Here is a 27,124-nt window from a genome sequence, read left to right as displayed (position 1 = left end):
TTATTTGCAAGAAATAAATGACCTTTATTGACAAAATGTAAAACTATGCGCACACGCACAAACACACACAAATAATGTAAAGGACTTTGCATTCTCGCGGCACGCAAACTGGCTTTCATTGGTGTAGTGTTGAAAAGAAGTTTCACCGGGTAATTCGTCCAAAGCAGCCAAAATGAGGAATGTCAGTAGCTGTGGAGTTACCCCCCTATGAGAGCCCTTCGCTTTCTTGAGATCTACATAGGAGGCGATCTCCTTATCTGAGCACACCTATTCTTAGCCCTGTATTAAAATACTGAAAAAAAAAACTTAAAGGATGCCATCACAGGTCTCTGTTCCCTTGCATTCTGCCAGAAGTCTTCCAGCGGTGCTGGGTGGCTGCGTAGGAGTTCTCAGGCCGGGTTTAGTGTCTGCAAAAAGCTTCATTCTCTGTATAAACTGGCATAAAGGGAATCCAGGACTGGGAGGGTCTATTTCAGGCTCTGTGGGGTGGAGAGAAATGAGGGCAACACCATCCTTCTGGAGGGCAGGCACACAGGGCTTGGGCCAGCCCACCCAGAGGGCAAGGACTCCAGCCCTGATCAAACCTACCCTCTTAGACTTACCCAGCTCCCACCACTCCTTTGCGGCTGCCTGTTGAGACCTAGCCCTTTGCCATAGCCTAGAGAAAGCACAGACAGTGTCACTTGACAGCTGTGCTACTTCCCCTTCACCTATGCGCCAGGTGAGAGGGCTAGGGATGAACAAAAAGGTGGCCACAAAGGGGAAAAGCATAAAGGAAACACATCGTGCAGCTCTTGGGCAGAGACTGACAATGCCCAGTCAGCTCTAGCTAATTGGCAACCGTACAAACCCAGTTGTGCAAATGACAGACAGCCATGCCTTTTCCTAAAGCTCTTCCTGAAGTAAGCCTGAAACCAGAAGTAGCTGTGAGACCTTACCCCAAATAAAGGGGTTGCACTTCACTTGGTTAGCAGGCCCAGATACAGTAGAACCTCTATTTGCGACCATAATCTGTTCTGGACGTCCGTCCGGAGATTGAAACAGGTCGCTGGGAGAGGTGTTGTTGTGCGCAAGCAGTGATCGCCCACTTCTGCGCATGTGTGAATGGCAACCGCAGCTTCTGCGTGAACTGCGATTACTGTGCATGCGCGAATGGCGGCAAACCCGTCGGTTACTTCCGGGTTTGCCGCGGTTGCGACATGGAACAACCATAAGGTGGTAAGTAGAGGTTTGACTGTACTGGCAACCTGCTTTATTTAGATATATATATTTTAAAAGGAAACACAAACAGAATAGGTTCCTTTTAGGCTAGCTTGCAAATTAGAAAGTTCCAGTGATGTAAGGCTGATCCATCACAACCGGGAAAACTACATTCAAAGCTGCTTCAAAAAGTTAGCACCCAGGAAAGGTCGAGAACTTGCCAAAGGCTCACATTTAAGCACTTCTGATTGCCCAAGGCCCAGCACAACAACACCCCCCCCCAAAAAAAAACCCAAAGCAAAAAGTGAGGCAGCATTCTTCAGCTCGCTCTGGTTCCCTAGCGAGTTCATTTCAGCAGGCAAGGACCCTCAATGCCTTTCACCTGGCTGGTTCTCTTTGGGGAAACAAAAGGGCTCTCACCCAAACAAGAACAGAATGAGGGTGCCTTTTTCCTTGAGATGAACCCCAGCAACTCAGGTTTGGCATTACCCTCCTTACAAAGCACCTGCCATCTGGAACAGCTCCAAAGGTCTGCATGATCTCAACTACCCCTTCTCCATCATGGAGTTCTTCAGCTGGTTTGGCGTTGGTTGTTTTCAAAACAAACAATACCCCAAACCCAAATCAAGCCGCTCCATGCTGGATCTGCATACACAGCAGAATAAGCTGGAGAGAGCTATGGGCACCAGTTTTAACTTGTTCGGAGCAGCTTCTGTGGGGGGGGGGGGCAACCAAAAATAGGATCCCCACCACCACCAACCCATTTTCCAGCTTACCCCACCTCCTTCTGGTCCTGGCACCGGGTGCCCCTTTGACTGGGCTGCTGGCCCAGCTGCTCCTCTGTCTGTCTGTCCCCTCCTCCCCAAAATAAAATGAAATCAAACACACAGTGGAGGGTGATAAATTTCTCAGGGTACCAGCATGAGCTCCTTCGCCCGTAGCCCAAAGGAAGGAGGAGCGAGAGGAATGTGACTAACTTCATACATCATTATTCTGTAAAAAGTATATAAATGCTTCATGATAAAGCACAATAAGGCACCCTCAGGTTTTAAGGCCACATGAAATAGAGGAATTGGGGGGGGGGGCGTTGCTCAAGTCCTTCTCCTCACCCTCCTCCAGCTCAAAGATCTGACGAGGTATCCTGTCTTTTAATGCATGGGGGGCGCACGCAGATGCTGACAGATGCCAGCTCCCATCAGCTCCAGGCAACCTAGCAACATGAAATGAGAGTCGCCTTAATACTGTTAAAACGGGGGGCACTGTCCCAGCAGAAAGCAAAGAGGGCGCAGGACGTGCATCAGTGGTACTCAAAACAGCCACTGGTCAAGTGACCTACAAATGGGAACTTGGCGGAAGGTTAAAGTTTAAAAAACCCTGATGATGATCAATCACTTAGGCCAAAGTCCCACCATTCACAGTTAAAGCCCTGTGGTGCCCCTTTAAACAGTCCTAGCTTCTCTCAAAGAATTATGGGAGCTGTAGTTTGGTAAGAGTCATTGGAGGAGACACCCCCCCACACACACACATTCTCCTTCCAGAGCTACAATTCTCAGAGTGATAACAGTCAATCCCTCTCCCCAGCGATCTCTGGGAAATGCAGCTCTGGAAGGGGAAATAGAGGGTCTTCCTAACAACTCTTCAATGAACTACGGCTCCCATAATCCTTTGGAGGGAGCCAGGACTGTTTAAAGCGGTATCCTAGAGCTTTAAACTTGTGGTGTGAATGTGTGTCTTTTGCCAACTACCTCAACAAGGAATGGCCCCAGTTATTTCCCAATCTTAGCACTGTGGATCAAAAAAATCAAAATAAGAAGTAAACTGTGCAATTCCAACAAATTAGCAACCACAATGAAAACGACAACAAAAAGTTCCAGGCTTGTCTTCCTATTGGAGAAGCTCAGGTAATGTGCAAAAAAGAGGGGGGGAGAGATTCTCCAGAAGCCCATCAGGAGAAGGAATCTCCCTCCTTGGCTCTAGATACAGCAAGGCCGAGGACCGAACGATAGGGCCGGAAGGCTAGAGCGGGGTTTGGAGAATACCAAAGTCTGACGCAGGCAATCGGAACTGATTCACCGGGTTCTGGGGAGTGTCTAGATAAGGCACAGGTTGGGGCTCCCCTCCTGGGAGCAAAGGAACAACAGCTCTCCTCCAGCTGGAGGGAGACGCACCAGTCGCTCCACGTTTCCAAGAAAACACTGTGAAAAAAGGACAGCTCGGCTCACACTCAGGGCAAGCGGCTTCCGCCTTGCTCCAGGGAACACCAGGTGTCAGGCGCAGCAGAAATCGGCGTACATACTGAGCCAAGGGGCTATCTCCCACTCTCCTGCCGTGTCTGAAGCACTTGGGTGACGTTATCAATGCCATCCTCTGGAACCTGGAAGAGATGGGGAAGGGTAGTGTGACAGGAATTTTGAGGTCTTAGATATATGGTTATGTTCATAACTATACGTACATAGATCAGCACAGGAAGACCGACCTGAAGCCATTTTGATTCCTAAACTGAGCAAATGTTTTCTCTGCAAGGTCAAAGTGGGAAAGCCTCCCCATTGTCTTTTCCTTCACAAATCCTGTCTTAAGGGTATGTCTGTGTTTGAATAGGGTGTGAGCCTGTGACATGGCCCAGGAACTAAGTATTTATCACTACAAAAGATTGGCCAGGCTCCCCAGGGTATCCAATCAAGTAACCTGCCAGACAGGAGATAAACAACAACAGGCGAAAAACAACATTCAAATTTCTGTTTTAGACCGCCTTTTCTGTGATGTAGGTGTGATGTACCTGAGGGGTGGTCTAAGGTTACACCCCTTCTGTGATGTATGTATGATGTTTCTGGGGGTGTCTTGATCTACAGGGTGGCAATTTCAAAAGGCCTTGCACACCATTTTTCTGGGTTCCTCCTCTCTCCTGCGGGTGAGGGGAGCACCCTGTTGCAACAGATCAATAAAGATCAAGCATACTAGCTGCTTTGCTTCTCAATATTCTCTGGTTGGCCTCTGTTATTCTCTCCTACCAATAGGGAACCTATGTAAGGACTCTATATGGGCTCTTGGATACTCCATAAGGGGAAAGGGCAATTTTTGTTTACAACAGTAGCAAACCAGCCAGACCAAATAGCATCTCCTCCCTGCAGTACAACTCAAAGAGGATTTAGAATATTATTTTTTCATTTAACAAAATTTATATGCTGCTTTAGTTCAAAAGACAAATGAACAAGGCCTCTAAATAAAACATTAAAATGATCATTGAAAAATAAAAATAGGTAGGCAGCTGCTCACAATTTGAAAGACAGCCTGACCGACTTACCAGGGCGTGGTCGAAGTTGAAGGTGCTAATGTAATACGCAGAGATGTCTGCATCGGCGAGAGGTTTGGCAATCTGAGCCACAATCCCACATTCGTCTGGGGAGGCAAGAAGACAGGTGATAAACTTGCGCCCTTTTAAAAAGAGTAAGAAAATCCCTCCCCTTCTCTTAAGCACTGATTGGAGCGCGAGCATGTGCGCTGGGCAGCAAAGGTCACATGCATACCACACATCTAAGGCGCTATGATACCACTTAAGCAGTCCTGGCTTCCCCTTCCCCCAAAGGATTCTGGGAGCTGCAGTTTGTTAAGGGTGCTGAGAGTTGTTAGGAGACCCCTATTCCCCTCCTGTTTCGCAGAATTCCATTTCCCAGAATTCCCTGTGAGGACGGACTGACCATTAAACCACTCTGGGAACTGTAGCCCTGGGAGGGGAATAGGGCCCTCAAAACAACTCTCAGCACCTGCAACAAACTACAGCTCCCAGAATAGTTTGGATGTCTTCCCCATTGATTATAAGATGACAGCCAATACCTACCTTCCAGCATTGGCTTAATGTTTTATTTTATTTATTTAAATACACACACACATATAGACATATATATAATATCCCACTTTTCATCATGTTGGTCTCAAAGCAGCTTAGAGCAATAAAATATACAAACTATATATACCGTGTACATGGTAAGGTAGCTCTTAAAATAGCCCCACTAAGGCTGCACCAGCTGCACAAGGAACACATTTTTACTAGATAACCCATGCTTACCTGGTACAGGTAAAAAGGTAAAGGGACCCCTGACCACTAGGTCCAGTCATGACCAATTCTGGGGTTGCGGCGCTCATCTCGCTTTATTGGCTGAGGGAGCCGGCGTACAGCTTCCAGGTCATGTGGCCAGCATGACTAAGCCGCTTCTGGCAAACCAGAGCAGCGCACAGAAACTCAGTTTACCTTCCCGCTGGAGCAGTACCTATTTATCTACTTGCACTGTGACGTGCTTTCGAACTGCTAGGTTGGCAGGAGCAGGGACCGAGCAACGGGAGCTCACCCTGTCGCAGGGATTCGAACCACCAACCTTCTGATCGGCAAGTCCTAGGCTCTGTGGTTTAACCCGCAGCGCCACCCGTGTCCCTGCCTGGTACAGGTAAGTGTGGCTTAAAAGGGAAGGGAACAGAAAGAGTCAGCTCTTGCAAGATCTCACTGCCTGCTCGCCTGGAGGAAATTCTAATTCACCACAGGCGATCAGGTAACTGAGCACTTGCAAGGCTGTACTTTACGGCTAGCATCTTATACTATTAAAAACAACATCCGTCCCTGCAGCTACCAGTAACGCCGCCCACAAGGAAAAGCAGAGCTCAGAATGTGAGGATGCAGACACTTACCAAAGCCCAGGGGCTGGCCACCAATCCTCACCATCCTCCAGAGCTCCCCTGAGGAGCTGGTCAGCAGGAGGTCGCTGGGGAACCTGGAAGAAGAGAATTTAGTCACAGCCACCAGGAACCTTTTCTAAAGCCCCACATCCAAGTGACGGTCTGTGCTTTCCGCCCTCTGGCTCAGTTTTTCCTGCACACAGCAACACACCAGCACAATCGCATCCACACCACACATTTAAAGCACACGGCTTATACTTATATCCCAACCAAAGAAGAACGGTTGAATAAATTATGCAAATACTTGGAATTAGCAAGGTTGACCGATTTGAGAAGACAAAAACCAAAAAAATGTAATCCAGAAACAATGGAAATGCTTAAATGATTATCTATGTAGACAAGGATTAAATTCAAGGTACTGGTTGTGTTTAGAATATATTTATGAGAGATTTAGAAAACTTATTGACTAGAATATTTGTGTGAGATTGTATGGGGAAAATACGGAACAACAGATACAATCTTGCTTAAAATGTATATAGGAAGTGCAGTGTAAGCAATGGAAGTCAATCAATGAAATTCTATTATTATTTTCATACGTGTTGAGATATCTGTAGAATAAACTTGGAAGAAATTGTTCCAACATTATGTCTTCTTTTTTTTCTCTTTATTTTTTTCTTCTTTTTTCCTTTCTTCCTTTTTTCATATATATGTACTTATTTGAAATATATATGCATGTATGTATTTGTAACATTTTGCTTATATTTTGTAACAACTATGTTAAATAAACAATAAAATTATCCAAAATAAATAAAGCACACAGCTTAACCAGATAACCCTGGGAACTGTGGTGCATTATCTGTCCTTTTACGGTGCTGCATGGATATGACCCTTTATCCCAAGACTGCCACACGACAAATAGAAATCTCAGCCAAACCACCGCATGAATTCCAGCAATTCCCTAGGAACACAGCAGTGGGCAATTTCCTAAGGCAAACTACAAGGTGCTGTCGCAGGGCTTTCAAGCAAGAAAGGGGATTCCTGCCCTGACAGACACCCCCCACCAGGAGATGCTTCGACTGGCACGGCACATTGCCATCATTTGTGAAAGACAACACTGGTGACCCTTCTTGGAATATACTGTGTATGCAGTATATTGGTCCCCTCACCTCAAAAAGGATATTGCAGAGTTTGTAAAAGGTTCAGAAAAGGGCAACACAAATGATCAAGGGAATGATGCAGTCTCCCCCTATGAGGAAAGGTTGCAAAGTTTGGGACTTTTAAGTTTAGAGAAAAGTCAAGTAAGAGGGAACATGATACAGTGGTACCTCAGGTTACATATGCTTCAGGTTACATACTCTTCAGGTTACAGACTCCGCTAATCCAGAAAGAGTACCTCAGGACTTTGCTTCAGGATGAGAACAGAAATTGTGTTCTGGCGGCGCGGCAGCAGCAGGAGGCCCCATTAGCTAAAGTGGTGCTTCAGGTTAAGAACAGTTTCAGGTTAAGAACGGACCTCCGGAACGAATTAAGTACTTAACCCGAGGTACCACTGTAGAACTTTTTATTAAAAGATGCATGGCAAGGCAAGAGCAGACAGAGAAGATATTTTCTCCCTCTCTCAGAACACTGGAACTTGTAAGACTTTTGACTGATATACTGGCATGCTGTGCTAAATTTCACTTTGTGGGAATGTTCAGGGTGGCAGAAGAGGATATATTGTTATTAATATTAATATCCTTCCTAACTTGCGCTAGCAAGTTCCTTCACTTAGCAGAGTTTACATTCCCCTTTACACAGCAGAAAACTAGTTGCGAACTCGTGTGAGTTTCTTAAGACAATACGCAATTAAATCTGGATTGTCCAGATGAAATGTGTTCTAATATTTTCCTGGTAAGGCCCCTGGAATCCCTCCTAAAAGAATAAAGACACCACAGTCTTATTCATAAACAATAAAAAGAAAGTTTGCTCATGATCAGGCAGAGCACAGTGTGATCGCTGAAGGCAGGCTTAAGGCTTAAAGTTACAAACTTATACTAACAGGTTTATCCCATAAGGGAGATAACCTGTGGGGCAGCCAGCAGTTCATACCAGGAAGTTCGCAGGACAAAAGGAAAATGGAAGAGAGAAAGAGAGTGGCAGGATGCCTTGTCCTTTTACCAGGTCTGGAAAGGTCACGCCCACCCACTAGTCGCATGCAAGGAAGGATGCTCCAGGCCAGGAGGAACAGGAAGTTTTGACTGGCTGGGACAAACATCCGCTTGCATGTCCACTCTAGGAAAACAAGGAATGTTGTACTTGACTGCTTCCAGTGGATTACATCCCACACATTTACACCAGAGGGCCTAGCAAGGCACAACAATGAATATCATTCAATGTTGCTGATTCCATAATGTTCTGCTACGTTTCCCAGAAGCGCCTTCCAAGTCATGCAAAAGCTCAAATATAATTAAGAGTCAGGGAAACGTTAGGGACGTGGAATAAATGTGAATGCAGCCCTACTCTCAGAAAACATTTAATTTAATAAAAGTTTTCCTGCTACCTGCAGCAAAGCTGTCTACCTGACGGCACTTACTTCTTCTTGGTCTCAGCATCCATGACGATGGAGATGTACCCCTCGATCAGCGAAAAGGCAAAGAAAGTAATGGAGTCGAGGTCCTGGCTGGCTGAAGCAGCTTCTTTTGTGGGGCTGAAAAATGGGGTGAGGGAAAAACACATGAGTTGCCAAAATAAAGGACGAGTAGCACTAACTGACCAGCTTTTTAAAAAACAGAGGGCGGGGTAATCATAAATTTTTATTAATTTTCAATTACAGTCCAATAATAGCTTCATTATAACAATACCAATTTATATTACAATTATTAATACCAATCATTCAAATACCAAATTATATATAGTTAAAGTGGGGCCCCCTGGGTGCTAGAATTGATGGTTTTATTTATTTCTGTGTTCTAAAATCTTATTAGTTTCAATTACATTCCAGTCATAATAATGATCCGTTATACAACAACTGCAATATTAATAACATCTATTCATGTTGACACATTAATTGGATTTATAAGATTGCAAATGAGGAATTCAAACTATATCCTTGTTCTTCCTGTGTGTGGCAATTCTTCTGTCCATGGTGTTTCTTCCTGTCCTTGTAAGATATTATGGCTTTCTTTCCCCCGATTTTTGCTGTTATCCGTCATGTCTTGGGCGGAGCTGATATCCCATTGTTGTTCCAGAAGTTTCTAATCGTTCTGTCCCATGCTTCATTGTTTTGCAGAGAGAACTTTAACAACAGCTGCAAAAGTCACTCTGTCCCAGTAGAGAAACTGTTGTCACCATTTTCCCTCTCAGCCTGGGAAGAAGAGAGGTCTGTCGAACTGCAGATGACTCAATAAAGAACCCTATCAGTTTCTTGGCAGTTCACAGACTCCTTTAATCTTTCCTTCCAGCTGAAGATATAGGAGCAATTATACTTCCAATTAAATTAAATTCCAAGTCCTCTTAGCATTGTTCAGTTCACTCCATAAATAATAAAGGATGGGGAAGAGTCAGCTCTAAGTTTCCACCGTAAACCTTTTGCAAAATAGAGCTTCCCTCCTTTTTTCCTTTTTTTATACACACCGTTCCGTTTGATGTTATATTCCATATTTATAATCCAATTTCTTCCATCCTCATTTCTATAAATATAATTTGAACTAACATTCAGAGGAGGGTTGCCGAATCATAAATGTAGAAAAGAAAACTTTAAATAAAGAAACCATAGGCTCCCCACCCCGCCGTCTTTTGCACCGAATGAAGTCTTATCTCAAATGCAAACCTTAAAGCCCTTGCAATTGGTTTGTTCTGCAGTTTGTGATCTCAACTCTTCTAGCACGCGCCTGTACTTTAGCCCAATTAAGGTCTAACAGGAAAACCTCTGCTTCTTAATGGCGGCGTTGATTTTCGGCAGGCAAAGGGCTTTTACACTTAGCGCCTTCCTGCCCCCCACATTCCATGCCAGACCGAGAGCCAGGTACCAAGACAAACTGCGAGTGAAGCCCACTCCCCCCGTCCTTGGGGAGAATTTGCAAGGATGATTACCCTCAATCATCCTTGTTTTTCCTTTGCCAATGAACTCCCCACTGTCATGGAGCCTGCTTCCACTAAGGCAGAGCAGAACCAGAAGCCCCCCAAACAAGTTTTGATCTTTGCACAGAAAGCAGAACATGGTTGGTGTCTGCTACACCTCTGCTGTGCTCTTACCTGTGTGAGTAGAACAGGACATCAATGAGGATTGTGGCGATGGCGGGCAAGGAGTCCGGAGAGATGCTCAAGATACAGAACCTGTTTTGGGGGCTCTGCACAGGGTGGACAGTGGGGTTCACGTCTAAGGACAAGAGACAAAAGTGTTAAGACACCTGACACGGCAACAGCCAGAATTCCCAAGGGATTGGCTTGGACCAGACAAAGAAATGCCATGGCAATGACAGGAGAATTTCCAAGCAGAGGAGCAGGGCTGAACTGCATTTGCACAACACCTGCAGCAACAGCCCATTTGGCTAACAGCCATCTTTATTTTCTCCCTCTCTCATTGCACTAGAATTTGGAGACATCCAACAAAGTTGAATTTTGTTGTTGTTGTTATTATAATTTAATACCCACCATTCGTCCACATCTCGAGTGTCAGAATTTCAAGCGCTGCTCAGATCCATAGAGTTTGGTTACTGGATTCTTTTAACTGCCTGCTCAATTTTACATTTATAGTTTTTTATGTATTAAATCTGTGGTTCTCAATGTGGGGCACCCGCCCCCACAGGGCAGCAATTTGATTTTTAAGGGGGGTAATTCAAGAAGAAAATAACCGACTGCATATCACTAAACGAGGAGACTTGAGACTGAAGCGGATTAAATTGGTGCCTAATATAAAATCTGTCTGCAGCTGGCATGAAGCGCAAGGATCTCACTAACTTTAAGTCTACTTATCTTGAGGTGAGCTCAAATTGTATTTTGAATTTGTTAGGTACCTTTTATTTTAGTAATTAAAATGATCAGAGTACTACAGGACAAGCTTGCATTAAAATTATTTTATATTTATGCATTTCAGTTTTCTATTATACGTTTTGAAACTTTATTTGCAATTTTTTCATATCGATAATGATAACGATATCTTTATTGTCATTGTCCCATGTGGAACAATGAAATTGAAAAACTACATAAAACTACCACAAAACTACATAAAACATTTAAAACCCCCTAAAAACTAACTCTAAAACCCCATTTAAAATACACTATACTATAGAGACCCCTTATGCTACGTTTAGAACCAGAATTGCATTTGCATAGAAACTGTTTCTAAGGCGGCCAGTCCTGGCTTTATAACCCTATACATTCTTCCAGAAGGCAGAAGCTGAAAGAGATCATTTCCAGGGTGTGTACTATCCTGTGCTATCTCTAATAATAATAATAATAATAATAATAATAATAATAATAATACAGCAACAATTTCTTAGTGATTTCTTCCTCGGTACTTCACCTGTCCTTTCGTTCTTTTATTTTTCTCTTTCATGGGTGCCATGTTCTTTGGAAGTTGGTTTAAACCAAGTCAATGGCCCTTTAGGCTTCCTCCACGTGAATAGGAGTTCACTTTTCGAATAATAAGAATTACCGTATTTTCTCGTGTATAAGACTAGGTTTTTTATTTAAAAATTCTGCAAAAAAAATTGGGGTTATTTTATACTCTGGGCAATCTCCCCCCATTTTCTCAATTTGTAGTCCCAAAAAAGAAGGAGCTGTCTTATACACAGGGGCGTGTTATACACGGAAAAAATATGGTATATGTCACTGGGGGGCGGGGGACACCAGGATTTTAGAGATGCTTAGGTGGGGCATGACCAAAAAAAGGGGGAGGGACTACAGTTTTAAATGTTTCTTGGTGATGCTACTAAGAGAGTGGTGACTGAAAAAATATATTTTAAATCAGCCAACAGCTCCCACAGCTTTGTTTGCAAGGCTGCTGTTTGCAAGGTTAAAGCACAACCCCGCTATTGTCTAAGCAAAACAAAAAGATACTTTCTTCTCCTCCGAGCATCAACACAATGGATGAACTTTGTCCCCATGGGACTGGCCTGACATATTTTTGATAAAACTGGGTGGCGGTGGAGACAAGGAATCCAATTTCAAAGCCTCCAAAAGGAGGCCATAAGGTTACAGAGGCTGTCTCTCGTTCCAAAAAGCTCACCTTGCTTTGGCTTGAGGAACCCGTTGGTTGCGTCGTCACAGCTTGCGGGGACTGGCTCCCCGTTCACCTCCTTGTAAATATCAAATTCGCCTTCCAGGGTGTGGATCACGACAGGGAGGTCCTTCTCCCGTACCTGGAAGAGAAGAGAACCAAGGTCGTCGCCGGTGCAGAGCGGCAGCTGGTGCCCTTTGGGATGGGTAGAGCGGAAGGCAGGGAGGCCAACAGTAGGTGGCGCCAGTGGCAAGGGGAGCCAACCAGTTTGAGCATTTGTCCCCCATCCTTTTCTTCCTGGCTGAGTTCTACAAGGGGAACACAGAGGAGGAGGAGGAAACTGACAGGCAGGCTCTCCCCCCTTCATCGGTTGTAAGAAGGCAGGCTGAGGTTGATGGGGCACTGCCCCATTAGCCTTAATTGACCAGCCTCCACTGGCGGTGGCCCAAGAGGCTGAAAGTCTGTAGTTCGAATTCTGGCTCTGGCCAGTGTGGTGTAGTGGTTAAGAGCAGTAGACTTGTAATCTGGTGAACCAGGTTTGATTCCCTGCTCCTCCACATGCAGCTGCTGGGTGACCTTGGGCTAGTCACACTTTTCTGAAGTCTCTCAGCCTCACTCACCTCACAGAGTGTTTGTTGTGGGGGAGGAAGGGAAAGGAGATTGTTAGCAGCTTTGAGACTCCTTCAGGTAGTGATAAAGTGGGATATCAAATCAAAACTCTTCTTCTCTTCTTCATCTGGTGCCCTTAGGAGCATCTCCTTTTATTATGCATAAGATGAACAGCCTAGGACAAGAGTTAGGAACCTCGGGCCTAGATGCTAAGTGTGGCCTGCTAAGTCTGTCTATATGGCGTTCGGCCACACCCCACATTGACATTGCTTCTTGCCCTCCTTGAGTGGTTCTGCCTGGCTGGAATGTGTCATTAGACTCTGGTCATGCCTCTTGCTTGTCCAAGTGGAGGATAGAGAAGGACGGTGGGAGTGTGTGCAGAAACTAGCCTACCGTACAAAGGTAAAATTTACATTCATTGCTCTGCCCACTTTCACCTCGGGCACTGCCCAGAACGGAATGTGGCCCCCAAAAGGTTGCCCAGAACAGAATGCGGCCCTCAGCCTGAAGCCAATTCTCCACCACTGTCCTATTATTAAAGAAAACGGTCTTTTCTTCCTCGGCCACATTCACACCAAACATTTAAAGCACTATGGCGCCACTTTGAACAATCATGGCTTCCCCCAAAGAATTCTGGGAGCTGCGGTTTGTTAAGGGTGCTGAGAGTCATTAGGAGACACCCCCTACAATCCTCCAAGTGGTATAATAATAATCAATCCCTCTTCTCAAGGAGCTCTGGGAATTGTAGCTATGTGAGGCCTCCTAACAAAACTCTCAGCACCTTTAACAAAACACAGCTCCCAGAATTCTCTGAGAGAAGCCATGATGGTTTAAAGCAGTATCACAGCACATTAAATGCAGCATGTGCACGCAGTCCCAATTGTATCTAGAGATACTGGAGGTTGAAGTTCGGGCCTTTAGGGAAACAAAGGGCTCAACCAGTAAGAGTCAGCCCTTCCTCAGGTGGCCTCCTCCCTTTACAATTGTCAACTGTCTCCCCTGGGGATGAGGGGGGGGTGTCACCCCAAAAGACTCACCAGGATGAAGTCTGTCTGATAGGTGGAGAGCATTAGCACAGAGACGTTGTGCTCTGCCAGTGGCGCGATGACCGACTTGGCGATCTTGGTGACCCCAATAGGCTGGAGGTTAGCGGAAGCGCTGCCGTTGGATGAGACATTGAGCACCAGCCAGGTGGAATCGACGACTTGCAGGAACTCAGATTGGGGCAGCTCTAGAAGACAAGGGTGGGGGGAGATCCAAGATTTGTTTTCGTGCTCCCCCCTCCAAAAAGATAGAATACTACCGATGAAGTACAACTTCTGTTTGTCAGATAAAATGATGAATATTACATGCAACTGTCTATGCAGGTCAAAACCTGAACTAAATCTCTTTATCTTCCTATATACATAAGACAGCAAGCAGGCAAGCAAGCAAGCAAGTGAGCAGTGCTGGTGGCCTAAGTGAGCTGTTTAATGGAGGGGGGCAAGCACTTCACAGAGCTTTAGCGAGCAGGGGGTGGAGCTTTAAAAGGGGGTAGGGCTTTGGTCAAGCTTTGAAAAGACAGTGAAGGAAGTGGGTAAGGTTTAAGGAAGGGGGGGTTGCTCAGATGTAGGGGAAGGGTGGTTGGCAAAGGGGTTGGCAGGATGGCATGGTTGGCAAGCAGAGCAAATGGGGCAGTAGCCCCTAATAGCCCCTAGTAGCAACCATCAAACAACCATCTTCTTCATGGTATCTGAATAAATGTGCATGCACAAGAAAGCTCATACCAATAACAAACTTAGTTGGTCTCTAAGGTGCTACTGGAAGGAATTTTTTTTATTTTGTCCAAACAACCAAGTTTATCCCCTTGCACAGACCTGAAAGGTTACGTAGATCTGGGAAATTCTACTCGCAGCAATGCATCCTATTGAATATTACAGGGTGGTGACCCCAAAATGAGCATATTTTTTGTATTGCACAGTCTGTAGCACTTAGGAATGTTTAAAAAAAATATTAAGCTGTTTAGAGGGACTTTTAATTAAATAAACAAAATGGTGCTACAGTTTTTACATGGAAGTTGTTGGTTTGTTTTTTTTTTTTAATAAAAAAACTTGTCTCTTATTTTAAAATGATCCAGGGAACTTCACAGAATTTTGAGTTCCAATGAGGTTTTGGAATCAGGAGCAGCAGTTTACTGCAAGACTCCAAGCCCCTTGCCTCCCCACTTCCATGCCAATGGGCTCTGATGCCTTTGGCAAACCCGTTCCCACCTAAGACAAACTGTCCCTCTAAGCAGAGATTTTAGCGCTCTCTCTCTCTCTCTCCAGAATGAAGCAGAGCCAAAAAGGGGCTTGGAACAGTCCCCAGTCAAGGAGGGAAGCAAGTACATGGCGTTCTCGGCCAACAAGGATTCTTGTTGATTCAGCTACTCCAGAGGTTAATTCAGAAGATATGAACCGCCTTTGCTCAACCAGACCAAAAGACACAAGGAGGAAGAACAGGAGAGGCTGCTGGATTAGACCACTGGCCCTTCAAGTCCAGCATCCTCTTCTCACAATGGCAAACCCGCAAGCAAGAACCGAACACAACAGCACTCCCCCCCCCCCCCGCCCCGGCAGCTTCCAGCAATCTGCCTTCATAAGCAAAACTTTAAAAGGCTTAACATAGAAGAGACTGAATCTCTAACGGAAGAGCAGCCCACAATTTAGAACCCTGCACTGTTCAAGGTTCTAAGTCAGAACTTTAACCCAAGGTTCTAACACTTACAAATATCCAAGAGATGGCCTCCTTCTGCCCCACGGAGAGCCTCAAGGTCCATAAATAGCAACACCCTAGTGGTCCCGGGCCCTAAGGAAGTTAAATTAGCTTCAACCAGAGCCAGGGCCTTTTCAACTCTGGCTCCGGTCTGGTGGAACGCTCTGCCTCATGAGACCAGGGCCCTGCAGGATCTGATTTCTTTCCGCAGGACCTGTAAGACAGAGTTGTTCCGCCTGGCCTTTGGCTTGGAGCCAATTTGATTCCCTCCCTCTCTTTCTTTTTTCTTTTCCTTCTCCTCCTGCGATGAGGCTGCATCTTAATATTTTAATGTTTCAATATTTTAGTGTTGTATTTTAATTTTGTTTTTAAGTTGTAATCATTCAACTTGTTTTTATTATTGCTTGTAAGCCGCTCTGAGCCCAGCCTTGGCTGGGGAGAGCGGGGTATAAATAAAATATTATTATTATTATTATTATTATTATTATTATTATTATTATTATTACAGACCTTCTCAGGTGTTAAAATCTGAGGTGTGTGTTTTCACCCAATTCTTGTGGCTGTAACCTGTTTTAACTGTTCTTAATTTTAAGTTTCAAATTGCTGTAACTCACCATGGGGCCTGCTGGTGAAGAGTAGGTAATAAATTTAGTAATAGTAATAATCATAATCATAATCATAATCATATTGATAATCATGATAATGATGATATAGAAGATACCTGCTGAATCTTTATTGGAAGAGCATTCCAGTTTAGAACCCTGCACTAAATGCTCTAAATGAGAACCTTACTTAACCCAAGGTTCTAACTCAGAATCTTAAGATTCTAACTTGCCCTCAGTCGTTGCAGATATTCAGACGCAACACAAGATAGGGGTAGGACCATGAGGAACTCAACAGAAGGGTGTCAAAGGTGTTCCTGCTCCCCCTCTCATGCCATGGGAAATGCACAAAGCGCATCTGGCTTGGGTGTCAAGGCACAACCACATATCTACATTTATATACGGAGGGAGGGGGCGATGCGGGTGGGAAGCAAAGCTGTTGTGTCATTTGCTGCACAACGGAAGGCAAAGGGTTACTTTCAAATGGGCCTTTTGGGGGTTTCTGTTCCAAGGAAACAGGATGGAGTCGTTCAGAAGAACAATGGCCAACCAGGCTGTAGAAATCCTGGGAATGAGAGCAAGGACTTCTCAAAAAAAAAAAAAAAAATCAACCAAGAAAGCACGAGAGCTTTTTATCCAGAGAATAAAACTGCATCTCTAGACTTCTAGAGGGAAAAAAAAGCACTGGCAAATCAGCTGCTCTCAACTTCCAAGGGGGCGGGAGGTCAGAATGGCCCTTTTAAGAGAATCTGGTGTGAATGAAAGCAAACATCTTGGAGGCAAGTTATCAAAGGTTATGTAAATCCCTGTCACTGCCTGGAGAGAAGGCTAAACACTGGAGATCCCAGAAAAGGAACCCCCCCCCCTCCCCGTGGCCTTTCCAGGTTGCCTATACATCATACAGTACTGCAGCACCCAGACTTTGGAACTCCCTGCCACTTGACACCAGGCAGGCATCTTCACTGCACTCTTTCTGGAGCCTGCTTAAAATATTTTTGTTTATGCATTTCTATCAGGACATGGACGGCACACAGAACGTTGGGTGCTTTGATCTATTTTTGCTGATTAAAAAAATTGTTTAAAATATCTTCTTCTTTTTACTGGTAATTTTATTGTTTCCTTCTTTCTGCAAGTTCTTCCGAGGTTTGCTTCTTTGTTTTACAATCAAGCGGTATAGGAGATAAATAAAATGGGGGGAAACCCCAAACCATCCCTTGGCTGAGTAAAAACCAAGACTTCACCTGCCTGGCCCCTTCCAGCTTCTCTCACACAAGCAGCCAGGTAGCCACATTTATGCATCACTCCAATGGACCAGTGTGTGTGTGTGTGTGTGTGTGTGTGTTGCTTTTCCATGGGAACAACACCAAAAGAAATCACAGCTTGGGAAGGCCACACCTTCCATCCGCTCTGAAAAATGTCGTGCCAAAGCCATTCTGGAGTGCATCCAGGAAGCAGTTATACAAAAGCTGCTGTTGTCAGCAGTGACCGGGGCGGCTTCCTATCTCCCTTCCTGTGGCCCTGCTCCCTCTTCCCCATGGGGTAAATAAAACAGACGCACAATACCAACATCTGCTCTCCATCTGTTCCCTCCTATACTTGGAAAAAGCAGAGAACAGCAGGGAGATTTTCTTTTTCCTCTCTCACTCTCTCACTCTCTCTCTCTCTAAATCTCTATCTCTTGATAATGCTCAAAATTAAGTCCAGGGCGGGGTCACCCGGCAAAATTGATCAACAGCACATAGGGAGCTGCTTGCCTTACAATATCAGTGTGTTAAGTCCCTCCAGGCCAGTATCACCTGCTATAACCAGCAGCATCTCATACTAAGAAAGGATATTTTTCTTTTTAAAAAAAAAAAAAAAAAAAAGACTGGAGATGCCAGAAATTGAATCAGGGTCTGTCTGCAATCAAAGGATGTTGCCTGCCATTAAAAAAACATCCTTTTTTCAGGGCTTCCTGGACTAGATGAACTTTTGCTCCAATCAGGCTAAGGCTCAGTGGCAGGGCCTAAATCCTTTTCCCACGTTTCTTTTTGTCCAGGCGTTCACTGACCCAGAAGGTTGGGTTCCGATTCACGCGTCGGAAGCCTCAGAATTTCTGTTTTATTTTTCTCTTTATATTACTAGTGTTTTTATAGGACTGGTTTTACAACGCATTTTTGTTCTAAGGATATATTGTCCGGCTTTCTTAGACCATATGCAAAGAGATTCTTTCTTAATTAAAAATAAATTAAGTGGCGTATGAATGCTCTTAAGTGTAAACCCCAACCAAGGTGCCAGTTAAGACCCAAAAGGCATAATAACCTTGTGATGGGCCATTTCAGCATCAGAGAAATGCTCTTTTTTTTTGGTAAGCGACAAAAATTAAACCCAGAAAACTGCATTAAGTCAGGGATGGGGAATCAATCACTCCTCTCTATCTGGCATTTGGGATTCTCCCCAGGCCCCGCCTCCTCTCCCTAGCCCCGCCTCCTCTCCCAGGCCCTGCCTCCTCTCCCAGGCCCCGCCTCCTCTCCCGCCTTGCTTTACACCCTCCATGATTGCCTAGCAACAATCTTTTCTTAAACCCGCACCTCCAGCCAATGTAGGAGAGAGGGGTGTGGGAGGAGTGTAGACACTAGCCTACCCTACAAAGGCATCACTTACATCCATTGCTCCCACCCATTTTTTTTCTCTGGCCCTGCCCACCACTGACATGTGGCCCCCGGAATATCACCCAGAAAGGAATGTGGCCCTGAGGCTGAAAAAGGAACAACTTAAGCCCCAACTATTCTTTTATTGGCATGTATAAGCTCTTCCTTCACCATAACGTCCCCCTTGAGGGTTTCACGCAGCTCCATGCAAGTAACCCTAAATTAAACTGAATCAACAGCTGTTGGAAACTGCAACAATGCCACGCTGGGAGTCAACACATAGAAAGGACGGACATTGGTACCTTTAAAGCCTTCTTCATCCAGCATGATCGTATAGTCTTCAGGAGTCTCTGTCAAGCTGAAGAATTTGCACCTGGGAAGACAGAAGAAGAAAAATCAGCATTGCGTTTTTTAAATCTTTAGCCAACTGCATGAGTGTTTGCTAGCCTTTGAAAAAAGCACCCAGAAATTTCAAGTAGCCCAAGGTGTGGCAGGCAGGAGGCGCTTTGAAGGGAGACATATATATATATATATATGCTACAGATATATTATTCCACATGCATCTGTTTCCAAATCATTCCTAGTGCAAGTGCCAGTTGCTACGGGCAACTAATGGCTGGCTAATGGGAGGCAAAGTCAACTCAGGAACCTGCCTATTACATTCAGACCACTGGCCCATCTAGCTCTGTACTGTCCACAGTCCGGACTGATTGGCAGCATCTCTCTAGGTACTTGGGTAGGCAAACTAAGTCCCGGGGGCCGGATCCAGCCCAATCACCTTCTCAATTCAGCCCGTTGACGGTCTGGGAAGCAGCGTGTTTTTACATGAGTAGAATGTGCCCTTTTATTTAAAATGCATCTCCCTGGTGTTTTTACATGAGTAGAATGTGTGCTTTTATTTAAAATGCATTTCTGGGTTATTTGTGTGACATAGGAATTCATTCTTCTTTTTTCAAAATATAGTCCAGCCCCCCACAAGGTCTGAGGGACAGTAGGCCAACCCCCTGTTGAAAAAGTTTGCTTATCCCTGGATTTCAGGCATACTACTACTACTACTACTACTACTACTAATAATAATAATAATACCCCGTCCACCTGGGGACTCTGGGCAGCTCCCAACAAAATGCTAAAATACAATAATTCATCCAATATTAAAAGCTTCCCTAAACAGGGCTGCCTTCAGATGTCTTCTAAAATCAGATATTTGTTTATTTCCTTGACATTTGACGGGAGGGTGTTCCACAGGGCGGGTGCCACTACCGAGAAGGCCCTCTGCCTGGTTCCCTGCAACCTCACTTCTCACAGTGAGGGAACCGCCAGAAGGCCATCAGCGCTGGACCTCAGCGTCCGGGCAGAACGACGGGGGTGGAGACGCTCCTTCAGGTCACCCCCCAGGCCTACCTGGAGATGCCAGGGATCGAAGCTGGAACGTTCTACAAGCAAAGCAGATGCTTTGCCACTGAGCTACAGCCGTGCTTATTCTAGTTTTCTTCCCATTATCTCATTCCCATCCTCCCTTGCAAAATTCCAGCAGACGCGTGTGCAATTCTCACGACAAAAAGCTTGAGGGGAGAAAAACGTGACCCCCATCTATTTTTCCTTCCCTGGAAGTTTTTTAGCAGAGGTTGGATGGTTATCTGTCATGGATGCTTTAGCTGAGACTCCTGCATTGCAGGGGGTTGGACTAGATCAGGCTTCCTCAAACTCAGCCCTCCAGATATTTTGAGACTACAATTCCCATCATCCCTGACCACTGGTCCTGCTAGCTAGGTATCATGGGAGTTGTAGGCCAAAAAACATCTGGAGAGCAGAGTTTGAGGAAGCCTATAGATGATCCTTGGGTTCCCTTCCAACTGTATTATATACAATTCTATTATTCTGTTTCACATTTCCAGGAGTCAACATCAATTACCAAGATTACCAAGATAGAACTGTAACTGTTCAGTTCTGCTTCTACCAAGACGGATGGACATTTGTTGTTGTTGTTTAGTCGTGTCTGACTCTTTGTGATCCCATGGACCAGAGTACGCCAGGCACTCCTGTCTTCCACTGCCTCCCGCAGTCTGGTCAAACTCATGCTGGTAGCTTCGAGAACACTGTCCAACCATCTTGTCCTCTGTCGTCCCCTTCTCCTTGTGCCCTCCATCTTTCCCAACATCAGGGTCTTTTCCAGGGAGTCTTCTCTTCTCATGAGGTGGCCAAAGTATTGGAGTCTCAACTTCACGATCTGTCCTTCCAGTGAGCACTCAGGGCTGATTTCCTTAAGAATGGATGGGTTTGATCTTCTTGCAGTCCATGGGACTCTCAAGAGTCTCCTCCAGCACCATAATTCAAAAGCATCAATTCTTCGGCGATCAGCCTTCTTGATGGTCCAGCTCTCACTTCCATACATCACTACTGGGAAAACCATGGCTTTAACTATACGGACCTTCGTTGACAAGGTGATGTCTCCGCTTTTTAAGAAGCTGTCTAGGTTTGCCATCGCCTTTCTCCCAAGAAGCAGGCATCTTTTAATTTCGTGACTGCTGTCACCACATACAGTCTCCAAAGGATTGGAAATGTACAGATATCGTTCTGGGAAGACACAGGACTCCTTGGCAAAAGATTTCCTATCTAAAACCTTGGAGAGCTGCTGCCAGTCAGTGCTGGCAATACTGAACTAGATGGACAAAGGGTCTGACTCAGTATAGTGAAGGGATGTTAGCTCAACAGTGAAGCATCAATTCCCAGCATCTCCAGGTCTGGCTAGGGAAGACAGACCCTTGTTTAGAAACCCTAGAGGGTTGCTACAAGTTATGTGCCATTTCAACAAAACACAGTTTAAAAACAAACCACTGTTTACACTGATGCAACCTCAGAGATGTAACAGAAACTCCTGACAGCCGAGAAGTTAAAATTGTAACATACTAAGAAATTAAGGTAAAATATTATGAATGGAGAATAAATGTTCTGATTGCTGTAGAACTACAGTAAATCCATTGGTACTTTGCAGAAGAGAAAACCACTCCCCGCAACTCTGCATGGAAGAAATTCAGATTATTTCACTACAGAAACCTCCTAATTCCATGTGAGTTTTAAATGCATGGGTGAGTTTTAAATGCACAGGGATCCTATGCAAGGCAGAACTCAATCCTGAGGATTTTAACAGAACTTGGGGCAGTACCGGGATTTTAAAAGGCAAAAACAACAGCCCTTGATTGTCAAGAGACCAAAAATTTAACAATGGTGGTGTTTGGAAAATTTTTTATTTCTTGGCTAACTTCACACACCCCAACTGCAGCGTTGGAGACTAAATCTTGATGTGATCTATTTGGGCTGGGCTGGGCTACGGGACTGAGAAACCAGAACGTGAGCAATGAAATTATTTGCTTCAGATCAGTGGTTCCCAAACTTTTTCAAGCCACCATAAACTCATTCCCAGTGCCCCTGAGGGATAGCTCCATTGGTAGAGCAGGAGGCTCTTAATCTCAAGATCATGGGTTCGAGCCCCAGGCTGGGCAAAAGATTCCTGCATTGGACTAGATGATGCTTTTCAACTCGATGATTCAGCACCCTATAAAATGCATTATTCAGAATAGAGGTTTTGCATGACCCACTAAGAAAGATAATGGCACAATAACATCCAAAACAGTAGCAGTTAATCGTGCCTTCATTCACAATCCAATTTAAACTAAATTTAATTAATTCAACACAACTGATAAAGCTTGATCCAGCGATACCAGCTTCCCAGAGTCTGACAATCATTTAGCAAGTCTTAGATAAGAGGCTTAGATTACCATCTTTAGTTAACTACTTCACTGCTCAGCAAACTCTTAATGTGATAGATGGGCTTGACGAAGGGATACCCAGTTTCCCAACATCTGGGATAGGTCACTCAGCAGAGCATGAGACTCTTTTAATCTCTGGGTCACGGATTCGAGTCCGGCACTGGGCAAAAAATTCCTGCATTGCTGGGGGTTGGGCTAGATGACCCTTGCCATCGCTTCCAACCCTACAATTCTGATTCTAAGTCACTTAGCAGGAGCCTTAAAACACCACCTCCCGGTGACTCCCTATAGGGGTCAGTACCTCCTGTTTCGGAAACAGCTGCTTTAACTGAAAGACTCAGCGCAACACAGGGAGTTTCTATCCAATTCCAGAATCCAAAAGCGGGGGGGGGGGGGGCTCTTGCAAGTGTGGAACTCCAGAAATATTTCCCTGTGCTGACCGACTTCTGGAGTTCCACACTTGCAAGAGTCCCCCCACCCAATGTGTTTGGATTCTGGAATTGCAGAGAAAGCCCCTGTGTGCATTTATATATATTGGAAACAGAGGGGCTGCCAGCCAACTGTGAGATCCAGTTGGAAGGGCTGATCTAATAACACCCTGTAATTGTTTGCTTATTCTCTGCAAGGCGGGTAAGCAGAGGGTGTTAGTTAGGTTGTTTTTGCCAGCCTTTGCAAGCCAACTGTAGGAGGAAAAAGTAGGGGGGGGGGTGTCCATTTTCAATCCTGAGAAAAGGGAGGATTTCCCTTTTTTTTCCTTTAATTAAAAAAAAACACATTTTTTTTCCACATTTGACTCCAATCACAAAGTGTGGGAGTGCTTATAAGCAGAACATATTTAAAACCTTGGCCTGCAATTTGGAGGCATTGAAAGGCTTGCTTTGAAAAACAGGAGAAAGAAGCAGAGTCCCACGGGCTCAAAGGCCAGCAAGAATAGTCCGCTGTAACTACAGGAATAATACTACTTGTTCACCCAACACCCCAGCTTTGAACCTTTAAGTTTGGGAGAAGAGGCACACAGAGACCAGATTTGCCTGTTGTTTTTTTTTTAAATTATTTTTTTATTAGGTTTACAAAATACAGAAAGAAAAAGAGAGAAAACAGAGAAAAGAGAAAATACAGAAACTTCAACTTTCCATGATTTTTTTTAACAAACCAATTGGACTTCCCCACAACCTTCAAACCCTGCATTCTTTGTAATACAAACTTCAGCAATTTGTTACCTTGTTTCATAACTTATTGTATCTTTCAATTTATCATGTTTCTAGGTTCAAAATGTTATGTCCCAATTCTTGTAAATTTAAATTTAAACATAATAAAATTATTTCATAATTCCACCTCCTAATTCTTGTGCCTTGATTTCCATTCACCTATTTAAAGTTGCGGAAGCTAAGATTTCCTAAATCGTGCATTTCCTTAACATTCATACAGCTTATAGTGTTTCTGCAAATAGTCCTTAAATTTTTTCCAATCCTCTTCCATTGTTTCTTCTCCCAAGTCTCGGATTCTGCCGGTCATTTCAGCTAGCTCCATATAGTCCATCAACTGCGTCTGCCATTCCTCCAGCGTGGGTAAATCTTGTGTCTTCCAATACTTTGCGATAAGAATTCTTGCTGCTGTGGTAGCATACATAAAAAAAGTTCTATCCTTCTTTAACACTTTCTGGTCCACAATGCCCAGAAGAAAGGCCTCCGGTTTCTTTGGAAAGGTATACCTAAATACCTTTTTTAACTCATTATAAATCATCTCCCAGAAGGCCTTCACTTTTGGACAAGTCCACCAGAGGTGAAAGAATGTCCCTTCCGCAGATTTGCCTGTTTGAGGCAGTTCTGCTCGTCCCCTGGGTTTTAAACAGGGTAGCACATTCTGTGTTACAAGATGCTGAGTGAAGATATTGCTGCCCAAACAAGGCTCACTCCATTTAACCCAGATAAAGAAACAGAAGTGTTTTCAGTAATTCCCTGAACCGAGTTTGCAGCAAAGCACCCTGTGTATCCTATAATATCCCATGCAAAGCAAGAGTTTGGAGGCAATCCTTGCTATGTCCAAGTGGGGTCAGGATTGCATCTGCCACCACGCCACACCCCTTCTTGGCTCAACAGAAGGATTCCTTGGTACAAGCACAGAGGACCCAGTCCCCTCCCCAAATAAGGTTTACTCAGAACGCTCCACACACTCCCTACAGCTCTCAGGTAAATGGGCCCAATCCTGCAGTGACAAAAGAGGCTTTTGCACTTTGCACTCAAAACAATGCACTCTTGTGTTTGTGCATTCCCACAACCTCCTAGTAGACTCGTATACACGCACGGAGGAACCCAATCCCTTGAGAGAGAGGAAGAATGTAGTCCAGTTCTCTCTCTCTCTCTCTCTCTCACACACACACACACCCACACACACACCTCCTTTGCTCACCAACACAACCGCTTGGACCACATGTGCACGTGCCCCGCTACACCCCAATCCACACGTTCAATATACCACCTTGGTCCATCCCCACAACTTCGCCGTATGCACCCAATCCTTTGCGGCACGTGAGCGCACCTAACAGAGACCAATTCTGCCCCTTCCCCAAAGGGCTTCGTCCTGCGGACGGTCCACAACACTCAACACGCCTCCTTGGCCCATCTTCCCACAACCTCCCTCTACACGTGCGCGGGCCTTATAAAATGGGGCTCGGCAACCTTCGCTCAATGAAGCCTTCTCCTCTCGAGACTCTCGCATCCCCTTTCCGTCCTCCCTCCTTCAACCCCTTGGTGTACACGCGAGTGTGCGTACGCACGACACGGATACACGCCGCTAAGAACCCGACCCCGAGCCACCCCGTCCCGGTGGGGCACCTGCTTCGCTGGGGCAGCAGCAGCATCTTGAGCAGCGGGTGCGTGTAGAGCCAGAGGCCGCTGCGAGCCAGGCTCAGCACCCGCACGCGGGGCTCCAGGATCCGCAGGTCCATCGCGGCGGCGGCGGCGGCGGCCCGAAGCGCGTGTCTCGGCAGCGGCAGCGGCGCACCAAGCAAGGCCGGATCGCAACCCCGGCGCTCGGCTATAGGCGAAGCCGGGGCCGCGGCGCCGCCTCCTCGGCCAGGCCTGGCCCGGCCCACGGGGAGGAGGCTCGCCGGCCCCGGGATCCACCCACCGCCGCCTCCTTTCCGCCCCTTGGCTGCCGGCCGCCATGGGCGCCGCTGGGAGAAGGAGAGGTGTCGGGCCTCGGGCTCCCCATCTGGAAACGCAGGAAGCTGCCTAATGTCGAGTCGGACCCTGACCCACTAATAAATAATAATAATAATTTTATTATTTATATCATCTGGCTGGGTTGCCCCAGCGGGAATCCTTTAGTACTGACAGCAGTGGCTTTCCAGGGTTTTCAGCAGGGCCGGATTTAGGTTTGATGAGGCCCTAAGGTAATGGGGCCCTTTATGTGTCCAGCTGTCCTTTGTCAACAACAAATTGTCACCGTTTTTTGTGTTGAATATATGCTATATGGTAATTTATGGACCTAATAGGTCTCTAAAGCCATTTGCACATAACAAATAGCAGCCAACACAACACAAAGCACTGTTGCTGTATGTAGGTTTTGTTTTGTTTGTTTTTTATCTTACATTTTGGGAATGTACATCCAGTTTTTTCCCCTTTAATTTTTTGGGGGCCCCCCAAGAGAGTGGGGCCCTAAGCTTTAGTTTACATGTAAATCCAGCACTGGTTTTCAGGGACATTCCCAGCATGTGTGCAAAGCAGATGCCCCCACCACTAAGCTATGGTCCATTCCTTAAAAGTAAGATTCTAGTCCTCATGGTCCTGTAAAAAAGAGGGCTGGTTTTCAATAGGAACCTATCGAACCAAACCATTGGTCCACCTAGCTCAGTACTGTTTGCACTGGCCAGCAGCAATGGCTCTCCAGGGATTCAGGTGAGGGACAGCCTTGCCTGGAGATGCTGGGGAGTGAACATGGGACCTTCTGCATGCAAGACAGGTGCTCTGGCACTAAGCTACGGACCATCCATTAGGTAATGGTAAAGGGACCCCTGACCATTAGGTCCAGTCGTGACCGACTCTGGGGTTATGGCGCTCATCTCGCTTTATTGGCCGAGGGAGCCGCCGTACAGCTTCCAGGTCATTTTGCCTGCATGACTAAGCCGCTTCTGGCGAAGCAGAGCAGTGCACGGAAACACTGTTTACCTTCCCGCCGGAGCGGTACCTATTTATCTACTTGCACTTTGACGTGCTTTGGAACTGCTAGGTTGGCAGGAGCAGGGACCGAGCACGGGAGCTCACTCCGTCGCGGGATTCGAACCACCGACCTTCTGATCGGCAAGTCCTAGGCTCAGTGGTTTAACCCACAGCACCACCCGTGTCCCAGACCATCCATTAAGGCAGAGTAAAAGGTGAGGCAAAAGATTCCTGGAGTACAGGGTATTGGACTAGATGGCCCCTTGTAGTCCCTTGCAACTACAGTTCAATGATTGAATGAAGCTGGGAATCACCAGTTTAAACCATGAGACCCTCTGTAACCACAGAACACACATCCTTTCACTCTGGATATGTTTTACAGTCTTATTCCTAAGTACGCCTTAGGTCTGCATTCCATATTTCCTTGGCAATTGCAACACTTTATTATGCTTAAGCCTTTTTTTCTTTCCTTTTTTCTGGAAGCTGTCTGTTGGGATTGAAATTCCATTTTAAAAATATATATTTGCAAATAATTGTCAACGGGTTGGTATGACGGTGG

At 45.5% G+C, this 27,124-nt stretch overlaps 1 protein-coding gene across 1 annotated transcript; it reads right to left on the bottom strand.

Moving 5' to 3' along the window:
- Nucleotides 1–25,441, bottom strand: CASTOR1 (cytosolic arginine sensor for mTORC1 subunit 1). The gene is made up of 9 exons (XM_081842086.1): nucleotides 25,240–25,441; nucleotides 18,941–19,011; nucleotides 13,711–13,904; nucleotides 12,074–12,206; nucleotides 10,099–10,222; nucleotides 8,438–8,551; nucleotides 5,878–5,960; nucleotides 4,502–4,596; nucleotides 1–3,574 (listed from the first exon to the last, which is right to left on the bottom strand). The coding sequence occupies exons 1-9, from the start codon at nucleotides 25,350–25,352 to the stop codon at nucleotides 3,509–3,511; spliced, it is 993 nt and encodes a 330-aa protein (XP_081698212.1). The 5' UTR covers nucleotides 25,353–25,441; the 3' UTR covers nucleotides 1–3,508.
- Nucleotides 25,442–27,124: the final 1,683 nt, after the last annotated feature.

This window comes from Podarcis erhardii, assembly GCF_964252035.2.
Source record: "Podarcis erhardii genome assembly, chromosome: 15".
Taxonomy (NCBI): Eukaryota; Metazoa; Chordata; class Lepidosauria; order Squamata; family Lacertidae; genus Podarcis; species Podarcis erhardii.
The sequence above is the reverse complement of the archived record's forward strand: the minus strand, read 5'-3'. Positions and strand labels throughout refer to the sequence as shown.

Coding starts and splice junctions, on each gene's coding strand:
- CASTOR1 (XM_081842086.1), bottom strand. CDS start 25,352: ATGGACCTGCGGATCCTGGAGCCCCGCGTGCGGGTGCTGAGCCTGGCT. Junction 13,905..18,940: donor GGATGAAGAAGGCTTTAAAG/GTACCAATGTCC, acceptor CTTGTCTTCTAG/AGCTGCCCCAATCTGAGTTC. Junction 4,597..5,877: donor TGGCCAGCCCCTGGGCTTTG/GTAAGTGTCTGC, acceptor TTGCCTCCCCAG/ACGAATGTGGGATTGTGGCT.